At 36.2% G+C, this 19,843-nt stretch overlaps 2 protein-coding genes across 9 annotated transcripts in view; both read right to left on the reverse strand.

Annotated features, from left to right (window-relative positions):
• Nucleotides 1-6,232, reverse strand: part of LOC112148338 (probable E3 ubiquitin-protein ligase HECTD4) — a 33,480-nt gene extending 27,248 nt beyond the window's left edge. For all 8 annotated transcript variants that reach the window (XM_024275396.2, XM_024275397.2, XM_024275395.2 and 5 more), the window contains exons 1-5: nucleotides 5,545-6,232; nucleotides 2,288-2,841; nucleotides 1,137-1,226; nucleotides 914-1,041; nucleotides 478-586 (exon numbers count right to left, since the gene is read on the reverse strand). In XM_024275396.2, coding sequence (XP_024131164.1) covers nucleotides 478-586; nucleotides 914-1,041; nucleotides 1,137-1,226; nucleotides 2,288-2,841; nucleotides 5,545-5,691 — 1,028 coding nt within the window. In that variant the 5' untranslated portion in view covers nucleotides 5,692-6,232. The remainder of the gene's footprint in view (nucleotides 1-477; nucleotides 587-913; nucleotides 1,042-1,136; nucleotides 1,227-2,287; nucleotides 2,842-5,544) is intronic.
• A 1,881-nt stretch (nucleotides 6,233-8,113) lies between these two features.
• LOC112148339 (group 3 secretory phospholipase A2) lies at nucleotides 8,114-16,820 on the reverse strand. Its single transcript, XM_024275399.2, has 7 exons — nucleotides 16,234-16,820; nucleotides 14,075-14,207; nucleotides 13,594-13,728; nucleotides 10,783-11,720; nucleotides 8,920-9,049; nucleotides 8,488-8,607; nucleotides 8,114-8,364 (listed from the first exon to the last, which is right to left on the reverse strand). Exons 1-7 carry the CDS (start codon nucleotides 16,760-16,762, stop codon nucleotides 8,184-8,186), a joined length of 2,166 nt encoding a protein of 721 aa, XP_024131167.1. The 5' UTR covers nucleotides 16,763-16,820; the 3' UTR covers nucleotides 8,114-8,183.
• Between the last annotated feature and the right edge of the window lie 3,023 nt (nucleotides 16,821-19,843).

Consider the following 19,843-nt stretch of genomic DNA (forward strand, 5'->3'; position numbering starts at 1 on the left):
GCGGTGACTACATTAATAAATATTTTTATCTTTTTTTTTATTCCACCAGTTGGATTAATTTATCAGAATCATGAATTCTCCCAATGACAACAGGGTCTGTCAACTCTCATGCAGCAAGTGTTCAGAAAGTGTTCAGTGTGGAGGGGCAGCAGCTGACCCTGTTACAAGCCAACAGCAAAGCAGTTTCCTGCAGATGACTTCTGTTGTGAAGCTGCAGAAAAACACATATTCTCCTCATGTATATTTTTTAAAGCAATGTTTTCTTCAAGGGTTTTTTTTTATATAAATAAATGTAAAAAAAATAATATTTAGGGAACATATTTTACTTTATAGACAATGATGTGAATGAAACAGTTTTTTTTAGAAGAATAAGGTGCAACTGAATAATAAACGCAAGGAAACTCCTCTGTCCTTCTCTGTGGAATCCATGGATTACTGCAAACGAAGACATGCAAATTGGAAAGATTGTAACCTTACCTCAATGTCCCATGTAAACCAGAGCCCAGCTTGCTGAGTCCTCTCCCAGAGGAATTGGTGGTGTATAGATATAGCCCATCTGTGGCAAGACAGCGCCCAAGGTCTGTATCTGTAAGACAATACCAAAACAATACGACAAAAAAACATAACATCAAAATTCTTCAGAAGATATATACATGGAAAAACAGGGATAAGAATGGAGAGATTGCATGATTCATAAGTTGAACCACAACTCTCACTCGAAAACTGACTTTTTCTGATTTCTTTTTTTGTCCTAAAAGTATTTAAACAGATGAAAATCCAGAAGTGGTTTGCTTACTTTAAGATAATCAGCCCTGCTAAGACCCAACGAATGGAGAAAATGTTCAAGCAGATAAGAGTCTAGCTTCTTAATTTTACCATTACAGTTTGTGAGGTCTCATCCAAAGGGTGTTACCTTTTGCTTCAGCTGCTCCAGCAGAATTATCAGGGGTGGGCAGCATGTCTTCAAACCCCCACGATACACTGTGCTTCCCGCCCAAAAGACAGGAGGGAGAGCCAGGACCTCCTTCCAGGAGCAAAAGTCTTTCACAAGACATTTAGAAAGAGTTTATTACTTCTATAAAGAAAATAAAAAACAACACACAAACGTTTGACTTTCTGGTAAACTAAAAGTTCACCTGTAAAGGACATCTGCCACAGGAAGTTGGCCCAGGTCTGTTTGTTTCTGCAGCAGGTGAACTGTGTGAATGAAGGTCTTCAGTGAACCCCTGAAAAATAGTGTTTAGCAAAACATTAGGCTTCAGAGCAAAATGTGACTGGAACTAATCCACTGAATATTTATCATTTCTGCTTTCCACAAAAAAACAAATCAGACGGGTGTGGTTTTCAATGGAAAAAAGTAAATGGTTGATATAGAATGACAACTCTGGCTGCATGCAGTTTTATTTTTTTCACTCAATTCAATCAGAGGGGGGTAAATTACAGAGTTTGACTTGTGTAATATTTTTCTTTGTAGCATTCTGTGACTTAAAAAAAACAAAAGAAAATGACATAAAAATTTAAAGAATGTCAGTACAGCACAACAAACCCATTCGTGTTTAGGTTTTCTAGACAACACCGCCATGAGAGGTCACGGGGCGTAAAGTTCATTGCTTTTAAATGAGCTGCCGCTGTGGGTGAAACTGCACCATAGCAGGACAGATCCCAACAACAAAGAGCACTCAGGCTCAAATGAGGCAGAACAAAGAGCAGAGAATGTTCTGGTTCTGACAAGTCAAGGTCAGCTGTCACCACTAAATGTACAAATAAAGAAAAGTCAAATGCAGCTTAGTCTTTCTGGATAAAAAAAAACCCTTTGTATTCTGTGAGACACAAACATAGCTTTGCTTTTTAGCAATATACCAATAAATGCTACTAGTTTAGTTGAGAACAAAACTCTGTGCACAGAACAGGAAGGTCTGCTTAAAGTCACAAGTGGAAAAAGTAAAACCACAGTGAAAGAAGACCTAACCTGATAGTTCTTTCTGTCTTTATTATTGTAATACAATGACAGCCGGTTACAGTATATTAACACAGCAGAAGACAGTCAGGACGGAAACCAATGAGGAGCTTGCATGTTTTAAAAACCCACTCTTATTACAAACTTATTTTTAAACGTTTTTTTTTACTTTACATCATATTTTCCCATGGTGCTCAGCTGGTGCAGGCAATGACATCCAGGGAAAGTATTTGTTTGGACAACCCTTTCAAAATATCATTAGCTCAAGGACAAATGTTTTTCTGCAGATCTTAAAACCAGTGAAGCCCGACACTAAGAATAGAATCTCACCTGGCACATGCGAGAGCCACTAGAGCAGCAGCAGCATTTTCCCTCTGTCTCTGTGTGTGGAGAACCTGTGGACGCGTCTGCCCATGAGGCTGGCCAGACTCCTGAGAGCCATCTTCCAGCCAGGAGCACAGCAGTGCCTCCAGCCCATTGAGACAGTCGGAGGGTTCTTTGCTGAGGCTGAGAGGTTGGCAGTCCCGCAGGCAGGAGAGGAGGACTTCGGCGGTGACCCCGCAGAGCGCCGGGTCGCTGCGAGTTTGGGACTGAAGGAGGGGGAAGACTAACAGCAGGCCGACACGGGAAGTGAAGGGAGCCTGCTCAGGTTGCTGGAGCAGACCTTGTCTTTTGAGCAAGGCTAAGGTCTCCTCATCAGCCCCTCCCGTTCCCTCGCGTTCCTGCTGCTCCTCCAAAGCCAGTTGCCGCTGCGCCCCCCACAGGCCACGCAGAGCGTTGAGGCGGTACTCCAGTAGACGGGCGTATGCATTGCTCTGATTCCCACAGACTGCACGAAGACGCTCCGCAAGTTCGACTGGGTTCTTGGTTTCAAATGTTAGAATCTATAGAACAGAAAAAATATATATATTAACTTCTGTAGGGTTTGAAACACAATAAAAATTTTGAAAAAATATATATTTCTGTGAAATGTCAATCTTGAGTAACAATAAGCACTTGGAGGAGTCAGCTGAAGTATTAGTATGCAAACTTTTTATTATGAAAGAAATATGTCTCAGTTTCAGCTGAATAGGCTTTTCTTAAATTATGCTAATTTGTTTTTTTTAGGCTTATAATAAACTGAAAAACAAAGGCAAAAAATTTAAATATGTTTTTTCTTCATAAAATTTGCATCACAGAACTGGTAAAATATATTAACTACTTCCACATAATAAACTGTCTCATTGAAATTTTTGGAGCAATTGTAGTAAAAAACAAAAAAATAGCCACACACATTAAATCTAATTCCTAACAAATAAAAAAAACTAAATGTGCCACACGTGCACTTAGGAAGCATTTCAAGTATCGATTGCACTCCATTGCCCATGAATCATAGACAAGAAAAAAAAAGATCCATTATACCATTTAGCAGGCACAATTTGTATTGATTCAATTTCAGAAATGCTGCTTATGTTACAGTAACACGCCTTGGCTGGATGCTGGGCCGTCTCCGCCTTTGCTCTGCAAAGCACTGTGTCACAGGATAAAAATAGTCAGCGCCCAAACACCTACAAAAACAGCACTAAATGGCCCAGTCAGTGTGGAAGCTGGGCACAGAAAGACAAGAATGTGATGCATCTAAAAAAAATAAAATGTTTTAAAAGTTGTATATATTTGTACTTGTTTGTCTGGAGAAAAGATCATCCATCTCAATCAGCATCCTCACATAATTAAAAATACACAAATAATTGATACTAACTGTTGAATAATTGCAACTTTTTTATTTATTTCTTTGGTTAAACAAATACAGAACTCCTTTTTTCCCTTTACATTGACTTGACTTAATTATATCTTTATATCACAAGGTTTATATTTATTCTGGCCAAGTACATTTTTGACATACTTTCCTGATGACTGTTCTTTTTAAATAGATTCAATTACTATATTTAACAGCATCAAAATGATTCAACTATGTCTAATTTGATATCATAAAACAATATAGTAGTCCACTGCAGCAGCCATTAAAACATCATCTGATAATGCTGCCTTCAGTGACCAGATCAATATATTCCCTCACCACTATACATGCTGCAAAAACAATCAGTTATGCATTTTCTTCACGTCTGCATTTATCCAGTTAAAAACATGACCCACGACCCAGAAATAATTCACGATTATGATGCTAGCTCAGGCATTAATGACTACAAAGACCACAACATTTTCCAGTGTACAGTGGTTGAACATGATGTACAAATATTTAGTTATGAGTGGTTTTGTCATAGAAATACATCATATTATAAAGTTTGAACGGCTGAGTATGCAGCACAATCCACATTTTAAAAAAAAAGTTAAACTAGGCAACTCAATGTATACTAATGTCTTAAAACGTTCACTTTAGATTATAAGAAATGTATTTTGGAAACACACTAAGAAAGTAAAAGCTGAAGCTATGTATTTACTTTATGTTTACAGGACCAGTATCAAGAAATGTGCCCTTCATTGGAAAAAAGATTTTGAACTGAGCTAACCTTATTTCAAAAAGGCTTTATATATTTACAACTATAAAAAACATAAGGAAACATGCAAATATGTACTCAAACCAGACTTTAAATAACTCTTTCCAATGTACAACAAATATTTTTACTAAAAGCTGATAGATTAGATAGATAGAAACTACAGAAAATGTAAAGAAATTGACCTATATATGTGTTTTTGTCTGCACAATAACAAGGAAGGGAAATCTATTAGAGCCACTTCCGGTTTTTCATGGTGCCTTCAAAATAAAAGGGCATGACGAGTACTAATGCATTCGATGAATTCCTGAACATCAATATGAAACATTTATTTTTTATTTTTTCAGAAAATAAAGTAAGTGATTAGACAAACTTGACCATAAAAATGTGTATTTAACTGATTTATGTCACTTTTAAGCATGTAAAATAACACTAAATAACCGTTTCATATTTAGAATATATACATAATACTCACAAACTACAATTTGTGATCTAAAATGCTTATACGTAGTGTTACCACAATGTCAATTCTATAATATGAAACATATAATACTTGAAAGATGTAAAGAACACAGTGTTCGAAGAAAATTATGGTAAAAAGAGCTTTTTCGATTAATAAATATTTACCGTCTCACTGATCGGTAAAGACAGAACTTTAATTGATCAATTATATTGATATACTTGGGGGGGAAAGGGGGAGTGATATTGCATTAATACAAATATTGAAATTGTTATATATTCAAATTATAGAAGCAAAAATATGTTTTAGCTCTTTACAAATAATAATTTCAAAGGCAATTTTCTATTTACAGATTGTTAATTGCATTGATTGTCAAGCAAAATAGTTATGTTCAAAAAGCTTCTATTTTGAAGAATTCAAGAGGAAGTGTGAAGATAAAAGTGACGAGCTTGACGCTAAATCGATAACAAGCGGATCAAGAAAGTTGAATACATCTGTGCTGCTGTTAATACTGAGGCTGTGGTGCAGTGGACTGCACAAACGCGCGTTCATATTAAAAACAAACGAGAAACACAACTTGTGGTTTGTCCTAAGTCACTCCCGGGCTCTGTGAGCAGGAAATGATTTTAACCCACCTCTTGCTCGGTGTCCCCCTGTTCTGACACTCCAATTTCACTGGGGAGCTCGGCCAAATCGGTGACCCGAATGAGTCCGTCGTGAAGAAAAATGGTCTCCTCCTTCACCGAAAGCCACTGGGATGAATCCACAGCCCCGGAGCCCATCGCTCTCTCCTCCAACAATGATGCCGAAAGGGTCGAACATTAAAAATTCAGTGACAGAATGACAGAAACGCCCTAATCAGCCAGCTCGCGCCCCGGAACATAACTGTTGTTGCCGCTGCAGTCTTATCTGACAATGGGGTCTGACAAGACAGACCGCAGTGTCAGTTTGCAAGCTAACAGGAGACAGACAGGCAGCGAACAAATAGGAGTGGCAGGTCCTCTTTACAATGCATTATTCTAGTGCGAACAGCGGATGCTAGCTAGATGGTTGGCTTGGTTAGCAATAGCGGAGCTAACGAAACCGTTTTAACGTTACCGAACAGAGTGGGCGTGACACTTGTTTAAAATCCGCTACTGCGTCGCGCTGTTGAAGCGACAGTCCTTTTAGGGGGAAAACTGCAGTTCCTGAAATCGCATAACGCCGGTTTGAAGATAAAGTCGTAATTAGCCTCGCTGCCAGCCGAGGCGTTGAGTCAATGCCTGGATACAAGAACCGGAGTCACCAGGCTGTCAGTGCGACGCCATGTTTCCAAGGCCAACTGACTGCTCCCAGCATGCACCGCGCGCCTAAGCTGTCAAAAATGAGTTAATAGCGTAATAATAATAAAAACACGAACACAAAGCTAATTTTTTGAAGAAAAGGAACAACTATGTATTTTTAATAAGTTTTTTAGGGTAAAAAACAATCAAAAGCAGCTGCAAATAAAAATATTTTAATTACATTGTACAGTTTCTTTACTAGAGTGAAGTAAAAAGTAAAGCAACCCAAGGCATTTCAGCTTTACATTATAGAATTTCTTTGATTTTGTGATGTGCTTCAACCAAATTGTGTTTATGCTTTTATCTATTTATACGTCTTCAATTAAGGTAATATACACCACTAAAATCTGTCACATAACTAGGTTATTAATTACCTACTTCAATAACAATTGTGGTTTTGTTTTTTTTAGCATACTCTTGTAGCATTTTTCTCACGATAAAGGACATGTATAAGCTTGAAATTGCATTTCTTAGTATTTTTTTATTTTATTTAAATTTTGGTGAATTAACAGCAGATGAAAAATGCAGTTGATATGAGTTTGTGGCAGTGACATAGGTGCTACAATTGCTCTGTTCTGATCCATCCACTTGCAGACAAATACATCCACGTGTGTCTTTGTTTTCCTTCTCAGTGCTGGGATCTGTCTCAGAACTGTACAGCTCTGTACAGAGTTGCACCGCTAATATTAGGTTGGGTTGTGAAGTGCAGTAAGTTAGTGGGAGAGAGTGCAATCAAAGTGATGATGGGAAATGAGTGCAGGCTCACTTTGCAGCAACAGTCCCGCCCACAACTCAGAGGCAAATTTCTAATGAACCACTGCAGCTCTGCAGAAATTATGTTCTATAAAACAACTTTTTTTTTTTTTCATTTTAGCTTTTAATTGCATAATTATAATTACAAGAACACTGGGAACACTTTTACAATAGAGCAAAAGATAATTAGAGATGGACTTCAAGCCTTTTTTCTTGTATTTGCTGTATGCAGAGGGCATCTCAGGAAAATAAAAAAGGTATGTATTTTTAGTAATTCAACCCAAAACAAGCAACTATCTTCATTAGGCTAACATGGAAACTAATGCCTATCATGTTTTTAGGTGTTCATAATTCTTGATATTAAATATTGAATTATTTGATTTGAATTTTGGACTGATGTTTGTAGACGATATTGTGATTTGATTTGTAGCAAGAGCAGGAAACAGGTGGAGGAGAAGCAAGTGAGGTGGAGGTTTGCCCTGGAAAGGAGAGGAATGGTATGTGACTGAGTACATGTATGTGAATGATAGAGGGATCTAAGTGGAAGAGTGAGGTTATAGAGAGAGGAGATAAAGAAGGTGGAGGATTTTAAGTAAAAGTACCGGTAATGGTAAGTCCAGAGTAATGGAGTTGAAAAAGTGAGAGCAGGCTTGGATTCAGCTCAAATGAAAGGAAAGATGTACAAAACTTTGATGAGACCAGCCATTTTGTTCAGGTTAGAGACAGTGGCTCTGATGATTATTCAGGAAGCAGAGCTGGAGGTAGCAGAGATGAAGATGAAGAGACTCACTTTGGGACAGAGCAGGATGGATAGAACAGGAATGAGTCCATCAGAGGGACAGCACATGTTAGAGGTTTTGGAGATAAAGCCAGAGAGTCCAGATTGAGATGTTCAGAGGAGAGACAGTGATTATATTGGTAGAAGGATGCTGAGTCTAGAGCTGCAGGAAAGAGGCTTTGAGGAAGACCAAAGAGGAGGTTTACGGATGCAGTGAACAAAGATATGAAGGTAGCTGGTGTTAGAGTGGAGGATGCAGAAGACAGGGTTAGATGGAGGAAACTGATTCTACTGAGGGGAGAAGACAAAAGAAAAGAAAGAAAAGGGTCTTGAATTATTTGATGCAACTCCTTTCACCCAAATCTCAAATCCAGTTTAATTCTAAATTCATAACAGCAGTAGACAGTGGTGGAGTCATAAATCATCTGAGCTTTGACATATCATCAAACTCCTTTTGTAGTCTCAGACATCGCTTGTAAAGACGAACAGGAATCTTTCTTCTTCTTTTATTGGCTGAAAACCCCATTTCAGCGGCGCCTTTTTCTTCCGCCTTCTTAAGAGCTTCAAGTAGGTCAGAGGCTTCTGTGAAGCCTCCAGAACATCTGAAAACAAGATGCAAAACAATCAGAACGAGAAAGCAGAAATATATGATCTGCTGTGAAGTTAAAATATTTTTTTAATTCCTGAACAGATTTCCTATGAACAAGTGAGTCAGACGAGAATACCTTTCTTCATGAGGGCATTTGTTCTGCTTTGGCAGAATAAAGCATCGAGGAGAAACAAAATCCACCAAGAGAGATGACAGATAACTGGGCGGTTTGAAGCTTTTGATCTGTGCAGCCAAACTGTAAAATTGAAGAAAAAAGTAGAGATTAGATTAGCTGTAATCTTGAATAAATTATAATGTTCTAATTTTAGGAAATAAGATAAAAAGTCAACTACAGAGAAGCTGTTTGGTAGCCAGACAGGAATTTTTAACAAGTCATGATAAGAAAAACACTAATTGTAAGAAATGTGCTTACTTCCAAGCAGAACAAATAGGTGATTTTTTTAGTTATAAACTGGGGCAAAATGTTTTTGCTGCATATTTTTGTTAGAACGTTGGCATAAATATGTTTATAGAGTGAAAGTGAAGCAAGTCAAAGTTAAGATCTTACCTGCTGGTACAGTCGCAGTGGTAAACAGTCTTGATGTCCGTGTTATGCAGACTATATTTCTCCTGAAGTGGAGAAATTTTAAATTTACAATCATCCAGATGCTTGAGGATTTGGCACTTGAGGTCATTTTCTGGAGAAACAAAAAAACAAAAACAAAAAAACATGAAAAGTGGCATTTTTTTTAGTACATTTTTAGCAATGAGGTATGTTATTTATTTATTTGTTTTTCATCTTTTTCTGTTAGTTTAAACAGTTTGCATTTTTGCAACCTGGCAGTCCGGTGAACCAGTGAATTTCCATGATTAAAAAATGTCCTTGGACACTAAGAGACAAAATATTGGTGAGCTGCTTCAAAGTTTCTGCCTTCTCCATCACCTAGGATGCAAATTGTAAAATAATTTCCTGTTACTGTTGAAGTATTTTTGTCTTTTTGGCAAAAACTACACATTGACTATGAAACATATGCATGTATTTTAGATAAACTAAGACAAATGATTATAGAACAAATGGAGTATAGCCACCTTTAAAGTTCTTTGGTTATGTGTTTTAGTAATCATTTTGCAAAAGATAGCTCTTTGAATGATTTAGCCATAGTGGTTAATAGAGATTAACAGCAAACTTCTACGAAAGTTTTTACTCTACTTTTTTTTTATCATAGAAGGCAAAAACATAACAGCCCAAATTTTGTTCAACTAACCTCAATTTACCTAGTCAGTCCCTTTAAGCAATATAAAAAATAAGCACCCTGTTGAATTATTTTTTAATAAAAGACGAATAATCTTGACTGTTTGCAAACCTTGCAGCCATTTGGCTCACATTATAATTACCTTTGATCCATTACAATTTATGAACAAGGTTACTATAAGATTTTTTTCCTGAGACGTGAAGGTCTTTCTTTCTTTAGTCCAGGTGGAAACATAAATAACTGCTTAGGGGAATATATTCTTGAATATTTAACTTGTAATCATAGGCTTTAAAACATGTGAAGATATTATTATACTCTTAAGAATCAGATAATTACTTATTTACAGTCAAGAAATAAAGAATCTGAAGCCAGGAGCTTTACCAAGGGAGAGTATGTGGCTTATGGTCAAAAAGTGGCTGATGGATCTCAAAAATTAAAGACCCACTCCAATGAAAATTGTGTTTTTAACACATTCTTGTGGCATTTTTTCTCATGACGGAGGACATATAAAGACAATTAAGATTATAACTGTGTTTCTGAGTATTTATTTATGTATTTAGCTTAGGACTTAACAGGAAAGACAACCATTTTGCATAGATATACTGATGAGAAATGAATACTATAATAAAATACACAATGAAACAATAAAAAAACTTTAGGAAAAAAATCTGGATTGTAGAGTTAAAAATGACAATATTTTTGAGAATAAAGTCAAAACTCCATTAGAGAAAAATATCTGAGTGTTTAGGAGAAAGATTCAATTTTACACTCATTTATTTAAAAGATTATTTCTTTTGTTGAATTAAAGGAAGTATAAATTTTAAATATTCGTGTTGTTGCTCAACTGTGAATTTGGTTTTTGTGAGTTTAAGTTTTTCCTTGCATATTTTTAATTTGATCTTTATTTACTTTGTATGTGCAAAAGTTAGTTTATTTTGTCTTTTACAAAAGTTACAGCTAGACATTAAAAAATAACAAGAATTAAAGATAAATTATTTAGCCAAGTCTAGATCAATAGTACAAAAATAAATTGCTACTTACTCAATGTTCTTAGTTTATCAATTTTGCATACCATCAGGAGAAATAAAGTGTACATTTTGGACATAATTAGTTATCATTGTTTGTGTCTTTTTTATGATAAATCAGATTAAAACCCGGATCCAAGCACACTGACTCACCTTTCTGAAGCACGTTGTTTTCTTCCACACTTTTCTCAGCGTCTTTAAATCTCTCCAACAGTTCTTGACTTGTGTGGCTCCACCTCAGATGGGGACTGAGCCGCTCTCGTCGTGTGTCATTTTCATCAGTAGAAGGAGTTGTCCCGAACTTTGTGGAGATCAGCAATCCATGAGTCACATGAGCCAAGTGAGAGGATGGAGTCTTCTGAGAGGGAGTCTCTGCTGTGTTTATCAGAATCCTGGTTTTATGTTCTTTCTGCTCAGTTGCAGAAACATTTTTGTTCAATTTTGCTGGTAGATCATTTGTTTTAGATTTGTTTTCCTGATTCGAACATATTTTACATTGTCGCTGAAAGGTAACAGTTTTGTTGGATTGACACTGACATGGCTTCTGATTCTTTTTCTGACGTTTGAGGGACTCGGTTGTGTTTTTGAGTGTGATTGTTGAGTTTTCATCAAACTTCTGTTGCTGAGTTGAAGGAGTAACAGCTGAAGATGTTATAAGGGATGCATTCAGGTTGGAGTGGCTTTTTGATGCGAGGCCACTCAAGTCTTTTCTCCGACTCTTCTTCTTTGCTCGTCTTTCTTTCTTTATTGTCTGTGTGCTCCTTTCAGATGTTGTTGTTGGCATAGAAAAGGTGGGAGACTCTGTGGATGCTTGTAAGGATGATTCCTCTTCAAGATTCTTCTGCCTCCTGCATGCTTTCCCTGTTTTCCTCCGGCGGTGGAAGGTGTCTCCTCTCGGGGGGTCTCGAGACTCACATTCAGGTTTTCCCTTAGATGACGTCCTCTGAGAATCAACGCTTTTAGCTTTAGTCAAATGCTGCTCCTCACTGGTTGTTATGGCAGTATGTACGTGTTTGTGATGACTTTCAGAGCTGTCGAAAGGATGGGTATTTTTAAAGACAGCGTATGGCGCTTCCCTGGCTCTTTTGCACCTAATAAAGGAAAATGCATGTTATAATCAAGAAGTAAAGGAGAAAATGCCATTCAATTTCATGTGTAATGCACTTTTTTTTATTTCAAACAGTTATATAGGAAAAACTTCCTCTTTATTTCCATGTATGATAAAAGTTGTGATCTTTTCCAAGCATTTAAATTAACTCAAAACATTCTTACTATGAGCAAATCTGCAAATTTAATTTTAAGGTCTTTTATTTTTTAAAAAGATAGTTTAATTTCACGACACAATTGTGAACACACAAGGTTGTTTACACAAAAATACAACAGGAAAAGGCCTAATATAATATATATTAGTTACTGCTTAAGTAACTGAAATAATTCCTCATGGTCACCTCACTAACAAGTTAACTAACAAGCTAGTTTAGTTGTTAAATTGCTCCTGTTACTCAACTATTTCTGTGATAATGGATTTTATGAATATCTTTAGAATTCTATAAAATTTGTATGAACAATCTTAAAAATCCGCTCCAATGAAAACAATGTTTTTGGTGTTTTTAAGTCTTCTTGTAGCCTTTTATCTGATGATGGAGGACATTTATAAAGAAAATTAAGCTTAAAACTGCATTTCTGTGTATTTATATATTCAAATTGTTATGAATTAGGAGCAAACGAAGAAATGCATTACAAAATATGTGTTAGCAAGAAAATAGGCTCAATACTCTAAACAGCAGGGAGCAAAATGGGTTGAACAACTCAAAGGCGAATTTCGAATAAATTAACAGCAGCTTGGCAGAAACTATGAATATGTCTGAATTCCTTCACTACTCACTATATCGTGTACTGTATAGTGGGTTCACCATTTTGTAGAGCTTTCTGAATTTACAATCCCAAAATAAAGTGCACTAAAAAATTTCCCAGAATGCATTGCGTGTGAACAATTTTTGCAAAAAAATTTTTTTAAGCCTAACTTTTTAACAAACTATCCACATTTTCATCATCAGAACACAGCGGAGTCATAAACAGACAATGGCTATGTCTGAATTCCCACCCTAATGACTAACTACTAAAAACTTTTTAGTGCGGAACTATCTAGTGACCTGGATTGTCAAAGGAATTCAGACACCATGCTCACTACTTTTCTTTATTTTTTTTCTAAATGGTGGATATTACGACACAAAAATCACAAAGTGAAAATCTAATCAATTATTACGACAATTTGTGACTCCACATGATATAAATATGGATGATTATTTAAAAAAATTACATTTAAAGATGTTTTTTTCACAAAAAATATTTGACCACAATGCATTGTGGTCTATATTTGCCAATGTAGTGAACAGATGCATGCTAGTATTTTGCAAAGACTTCTGGGAAATTTCTAGTGCACTCAGTTGTGGATTCAGACAGCACTACAAAATAGTGAACGCGCTATATCGTGAGTAGTGAAGGAATTCGGACACAGCCGTAGTAAAATGTTCATATTGATTAGATTATCCCATCGTGAAATCGATGACATCATATCACGTTTAGAAAAAAAATGCAGTGACCATTGTGTCAGAATTGCTTTTAAGATCCAGGGCATTAGATAGTCCTGCACTATAGTTTTTTAGTAGTTATGGACACAAAAATAGAACAATACAACTGTTATTGTAGATTTTTAAAAAGCAGGTTATCTAATTAAAATTTTTATAAGCAAATTTACTATCAAAATCTTAAAAAAAAACAGTTTTAATCATTTTGTTTAATATAGCCGAATAACATGAGCGGCAAACCGACTTAACTGGAGTGAAGTTTTACCCTAAGCAGCTTATTCTCAGTGAACAGTACAAACTTTTAAAGCATGTCAGCACAGATGTTCCTTTTCTTCAGAACTTCAGCTTTACTGTATCTGCACTTTTCTCTACTTACATTCCCCACCAGTACATCTCTGTGCACCTCTTCACGTGCTGGAGCTCAAAGCAGGGAATCTGCAGGACGTTAAAGAAAGTGTAGCCAACCATTCTGGAGATGCTGTCATTCATACGCCTCAAGCACTGCCGGAACCTGGAAAGACAGAAACCAAGCACATGCAAAATAAATAAACCAATAATTCTGATGTGCTTGGAGTTTAAATGTGTCAACTATCTAAGATTTACTGCATAACTTCAAGTTTTTTCTTCTTTTATCTACTTAAAATTGTTGGCATACAAACTGAAGCTTACACCAGCATTCCATAGTGATTTTTTTTCTTTTCACTGCAGTGTGCGGTTTTAAATCAGTAACACTTAAAACCCTTCAGTCAGATCTGTCCGTGTCAGCCTGAGCCGTGTTTGAATTACGGCTTGCAGGAGTTTCCCTGGAGGAGATTGAATACCTCCGATCCTTTCTGCGGGTGCATTCTGAGGCTCACCTGTGGTCGCAGTCACAGTGAGAGACAGAGAAGAGGTGGTGGTTGAAGACTCCGTAGCTCACAGTGAGCGCAGGGATGCTGTGCTGACAGTGGTCGTGCTCACGGCAACATACATCTGCGCGCTCAAACATGCCTGCGTATATAAAGCAAAACGTGGATGTGTGGGTATATGAGATGTGAAGGAGCCAAGCCCTCTTTAAGCTCGAATGACCAGCTCCAGGCGCCAGACACAAAAGGCGACTCTTAAAAAAAAGAAGAAAAGAAAACATCTTTGATGTTAGAAAAGTGATATTCAAATTGTATAAAATATTTTTGGAGGGAGATTCTCTGCGTAATACATGAGGGAAGTTTTATTCTTGACTACCAGTGATTCATAAAGACCAAAACAAATGTTTTGCATTAAAACTGTTTTGGCAGCAATAAAGCGCTGCATTCAAATTTCAGAAAAATGAACAAAGAGCTGTAAAGAAAGCTGTGCAGGTGTAGTGTAGCGTGTCAAACAAAGGTACAAAACAATGCACAAGCTGTTAACACAAAATATTTTTAAATAATTACATATTTCAAGGTTACGGAGCCCCTATAGGGACACCAGGAAGAAAAAAATTAAATTAAAAAAAAAAAACAATTACTAAATGGTCCGCACAAGATAGTGATTGACCTTTTTTTACCTTAATTTTTTTTTTCTTATGTCCCTTTAGGGGCTCCGGAGAAGGTAACCACGTTGAGTGAAAAGAAATGTAACCCTTTGGTCCCAGTAACACACAAAATGACTTCATACATATTTAGAGACCAAGAAAGTATTTAGTAAAAAGAGATAAAATACTTGTTGTATTTCCTGTGAGTTTAATATTTAAATGACTAATTTCCTGGATTTTTTTCTTTTTTTTTTTTTAGGAAAACTCACACAGATAATCTTTTGTCTTTTTTGAGTGTTCTTTTAGGGATTGTCAAAATGATTCCTCCAACTCTTTATTTCTATTTTTTCATCCTCCTCGCTCACACCATCCACCTTCATATTTTCCCTCAGTAAATCCAAAATCCTTCTATTTGTATTCCTCTTTCCGGATAGCTCCGACATTAGCAACCTTTTAATCACTGTTTTTCCTATGAATGTGTTCAAACATTTTAGATCCCAGTCCTAAATTTGTTAGTTTTTTTAGGTTTATGATACTTAGTAATTTTATGTCGTTTTTATTGGTTTTTAAACTTGTATTATCATGAATGCTTCTATTTGTATATTCTTAAGTATTTTATTTGTTTTGGGTTTCTTGTAACAAAATTGACATTGAGTCTGTAATAAAAATAACTTAAACCCTCTTACTCTGCTTCCCTGCTTTTATCACCAAACATCTAACATGAGGTGTTCCTCTGATGGACTCATTTCTGACTCTCTCCATCCTAAAGAGAACTTCATCTTCTTTCCCTCTGCTCTCTGTAACCTCACTGCTCCAAGTGAATTCCTCCCATTCACACACAGGTACTGTTTTGTTGTAGATGACCATCATTCCTCTCCTTTCAACCTCCACCTCTCTGGATATTCCAGAATTATAGAATTGAATCATATTTAGAATTGTGTTGTGTTCACGTATTTTTACATTGTTGTATTTTTGTTCTGTTTTCCTCAATAAAAAAAAAAACATTGGCCCTCTTGTGGTTTCCTTCAAATGTTTTCTTCAGGAGTTAGTAAAAAGCCTTGAAAATGCTGGTGCAATCAAGCAAATACAAACTTTACTTTTTAGTGACTCAGAAGTTTCCATTAGTGCATTTTATTGTAATAATTTATTTTTATAATTTCAGATTCAATTAAGAGGTTTTTATAAGATGTTTGCAATAATTCTTTGGGGATTTTTTTGTCTATAGGCCAAAATGTTGCTAATTTAGTTAAAGAAAAGGTGTATAAGAGCCATTGCATTTGAAACAGCTGAACATTTAAAACTTGAAATTTAAAAAAGAACTGCAAAGTTAGTGTTAAGATCATATGAAAAATGTCACTTCTTTTAGCTGTAGTGCTTGTAGCCTTCGGCTGAAGGTGCATTCCATTGAAGTGACATAGCTCCATGAACCATTTTTCCTTTAGGTATTTCCGAGAGTGCATCATAGACAGCGCAGATGAAGAGTGTCTGGATGCCTCAGATTATTAATAAATTAATCCTCCTCACCTAAATTATGGTATCCATGCGCTCTGCTGCCAGTGCCACACCACAGCGTTCCAGGAAACAGCCAGGAGCGCTTCCGCCGAGTTTTCTCTCCTCTTCCCGGTGCAGAAAACTTTTGGGGAGCCAGTACGCACGGTGCGTCTGGAGCCAGTACTGCACGAATGTCAAACCGCTTGAGAACCTCTCGATCTTGAGCCTTCAGTGGTTTACACAGAGCGCGGTAACTCTCCACCACGCTTGGGTCGGAGTGGATTTCACACCCCAGCAATGTGGAGTGTTGGGACCACCTGGTGAGGTAGACGGAGCGCGCACCCGAGCTCCACTGGCGCACGAAAGTGACGCTCGTCTGTCCGTCGACCGCAGCTGACCTGACGCACAACAGTCCTGCGTCGCTCGCGTCATGGGCTTTGGATAAAAGAAAACATGAAAAGAAAAAAGTTGCGTAAAGCAGACTTCTGGCTTCCACCATCCTGTTTGAGAGCAGCTGGAGAGTTAGATGGAGATGGAAGAGATCCTCCTGAACCTGCGTCATCTGCGCATCTTTGCACCGGCCGGTTTGACTGTGCCCGTCTACTGTTCTCACTGCCTTTTAGAAAACGTGGGGTTGGGAAATGTTCTTATTGGTCCCTGGAGACGAGAAATATGATACTGAGTTTTGCTAACAGAGAAAATGCAACCTGATCTTTTTTAATGGTTCCAGTAGAATTAGGACAGATGACAAAATCTTTTTTTTTCATTATTTCAAAGCACCCAATACATTAAAATGCAGTTTGGATTTTGTTCCTGAACCAACATCTTAAGGTATACGAGGAGTATATTTTTATTTAATTAATTTTGATTAAAATCACACATTATTTCTGTTTTTGGTAGACACTAATTTTAGAAGCATTACATTATTTTTATTCATCTGACTATTTTTTTTTAAGAGTGACATGTCTGAACAAGTATAAAGAAAATGTTAATTTCTAAAGTTGAACCTTAGTTTAAGCCACTTTGAACTGTTTAGTAACTTTGGTTTCTAAGGGGTGTCATTGCATTTCTGTTTTCTTTGTTTTCCAGTGAAATGCTCAGCTTTTAATCAAGAAAATAAGGTACAAATAAGTGTTTTAATTGTTTTTTTAAAACAATAATTACTTTTAGAATGTAACCAAATAGGGCTGGGAATCACTCAATACGATACAATACATGGCTCACAATATTCATGATATCGCGATACTGCAATAATTAGTAAAAATCCTCTCTAATCACTCAAATTATATAGAAAAAAACATACTTTTTGGGAAGATATATCCACATTCATTTGTTAGTTTAAACACAACCATAATTAACCACTTGTATTTTGTGCAACAAGTAATAAACACTTTTGTGCAAATCAGTAATACTTTGACAAGCATTGACACCAACTTAATTTGAATTATCTGCCAAATTCAGTGTTAACAATAGTGAACATGAACAGGTGTGCCACTACTTTTGTTGTAAACAACACAACAAAAATTTCATAATTCAAGTAGCTGCCAGACATGTTGGTGCCTGCGTCAGCTAGTCTCCTCTTTCACCACTCATCTGCTCCTTCACGTCAAGGACACAAGACAAGAAGAACCAAAACATCACATCACAAACAGCACTTCAACTTCCTCCAATGTTTAGGCCAAAGATACCAGAACAACGTGAAAACGCTTTTCCACACTCTTTTTGTCCTTTTAAAATGATTGTTCACTATCACTATGATAACAGATAACATTTACATGACTATCATTGACACTTTGTTCTCTTTTCAAAAATTCATTTTAGATTAATGACCTGTCCCAATGACATTTGTCTTTATCTGGAGCACAGTTCATTCCAGAAGTTTGTCTCTTTGGAGCATCTTATAGAAGCAGTTTCAAGCCTTCACTGCATCCTTACAACTTTTAAAACTTTGAATCTATAAGATGTTTTTTTTTCAATTCATATGGATATTTTAAATGATAAATTTGCACAAAAAAGTAAATTCTCTAAAGAACTTTAGAACTTTAGAACACTCTAACAGTGTTAAGGTTGATCACATACCCAGCTGAAATAAAATCTCCTAAATCTATTCTTTTGAAAGTAAAGAGCAAATTCTAATTTTCTAATAGATTTTTGGAGATTCCACTCAAATAAGACTAGACCAGTATTTTTTAAGTCTGCCCCAAATTGTGGAGTCTTCCTTCTTTTCCCAGGTAAAACACAGACTGATAATGCAGCTGCAAAGTCCAATGAACAATGTAGTCAAAATGTGAACAGTTCCTGTGGGCGATTCTTAAAAACACTAGAAGACACAGCTATGGCTGCAAGCTCATCTTATCTAAATAAACACTTGGCCAAAAAATAATAAAAAAAATGTTCCCAGCATTTCGAAAGTAACATATTGACAGACAAAATAAGATTTAGAGAGGCTAATTTGAGACTTCATTGTCGGCATGCTGGACAACTGTTTCATACTTTAGTCTGGTCTTCCAAAAAAAAAAAATAAGTCTTTGTAGCTCCTTTAAAAAACTCCTGTGAAAATAGGAGAGCTGAGTACTTCACTTCTGTTCCCCAATGACCACCTGTTGTTAAATAAATCGATTTTAAAGTGCTGCTGCTTTTTTACATGTCTGCTGGAGCTAAATTCTTCTGATCTGCTTGTGGCACACCAATCTGGCAGAGCTGCAGGATGAATTAATTACTTTATACTCAAGATTCAGCTAAATTAGTGAAACATACCAGTAATAAAAAAGGATCAAACCAGTAAGATTTAGCTATAGCAGTGTGATGTACAGTCAGATCTAAGAGTTCCAGCTGATAATCAGAATTGTTCTATTTTAAGCAATCAAAACAGAACAAAGAGGACAAAGGAAAATATGCATAGATATATCAAATTTAAGATGATTAATCATGATTTTATAGGAAAATAAAAACAGAAAGAAGATACATAATATGAAAAGGAGTCTGTTATTATTTTTATTATTACTATAGAAGCTAATTCTTATTTAACAGTCCTGGTGCATCGCATGTCCATCCTGGAGAAAGATCTCTCCTTCATGTGGACATCCTTGAGATTTCTTCTTTTTTCCCCCAAGGATCAGTTTTTTAGGAGTTTTTCCTTACGTAGAAGAAGCTTCTAAGGGCAGGGATAACACATTTAATTTAGTCTGTTTGGTTTAGTTTATGTTTTTGAACAATTACGAGTGTGAAGCCCGTTGAGACAACCGTGTTGTAATTTTGATCTATCTAAATACAAGTTAATTTAATTGAGTCGCAGCATGAAACCAAGTTTCTAATTAGGTTAAATTTCCCCTCCAACTTTGTCAACATCCAAATTCTGACCATAAAAGTTGTTTTCTCTGGAAACTTTCTCACACTTTTTATTTACTCGTCCTCCTATTTGTTCTAAACATACTTTTTCATACTCTTTATAGCATTTTTAATTGTCTATGTTTAAAATGTGGTACATCAATATAAATTTTTTATACATAATTTATGTTTAGAGTCAACTAATAAAACAGGGATGACTTCAGAAAAAAAATGAATTCAGATTCACATTGTAAATTTTTTGCTTCTTTTTTTTTTTTTATAAAGAATTTTGAACATTTATGGAAAGGCGGATCAA

This window comes from Oryzias melastigma, linkage group LG9, assembly GCF_002922805.2.
Source record: "Oryzias melastigma strain HK-1 linkage group LG9, ASM292280v2, whole genome shotgun sequence".
Lineage (NCBI taxonomy): Eukaryota > Metazoa > Chordata > Actinopteri > Beloniformes > Adrianichthyidae > Oryzias > Oryzias melastigma.

Bases quoted from the DNA above. Each gene is read 5' to 3' on its own strand.
- LOC112148339 (XM_024275399.2), bottom strand. From the start codon at position 16,762: ATGACGCAGGTTCAGGAGGATCTCTTCCATCTCCATCTAACTCTCCAG. The intron at 14,208-16,233 runs GTGAGGAGGATT...TTATATACGCAG, and splicing joins GCATGGATACCATAATTTAG to GCATGTTTGAGCGCGCAGAT. The intron at 13,729-14,074 runs GTGAGCCTCAGA...CTGTCTTTCCAG, and splicing joins CACTGTGACTGCGACCACAG to GTTCCGGCAGTGCTTGAGGC.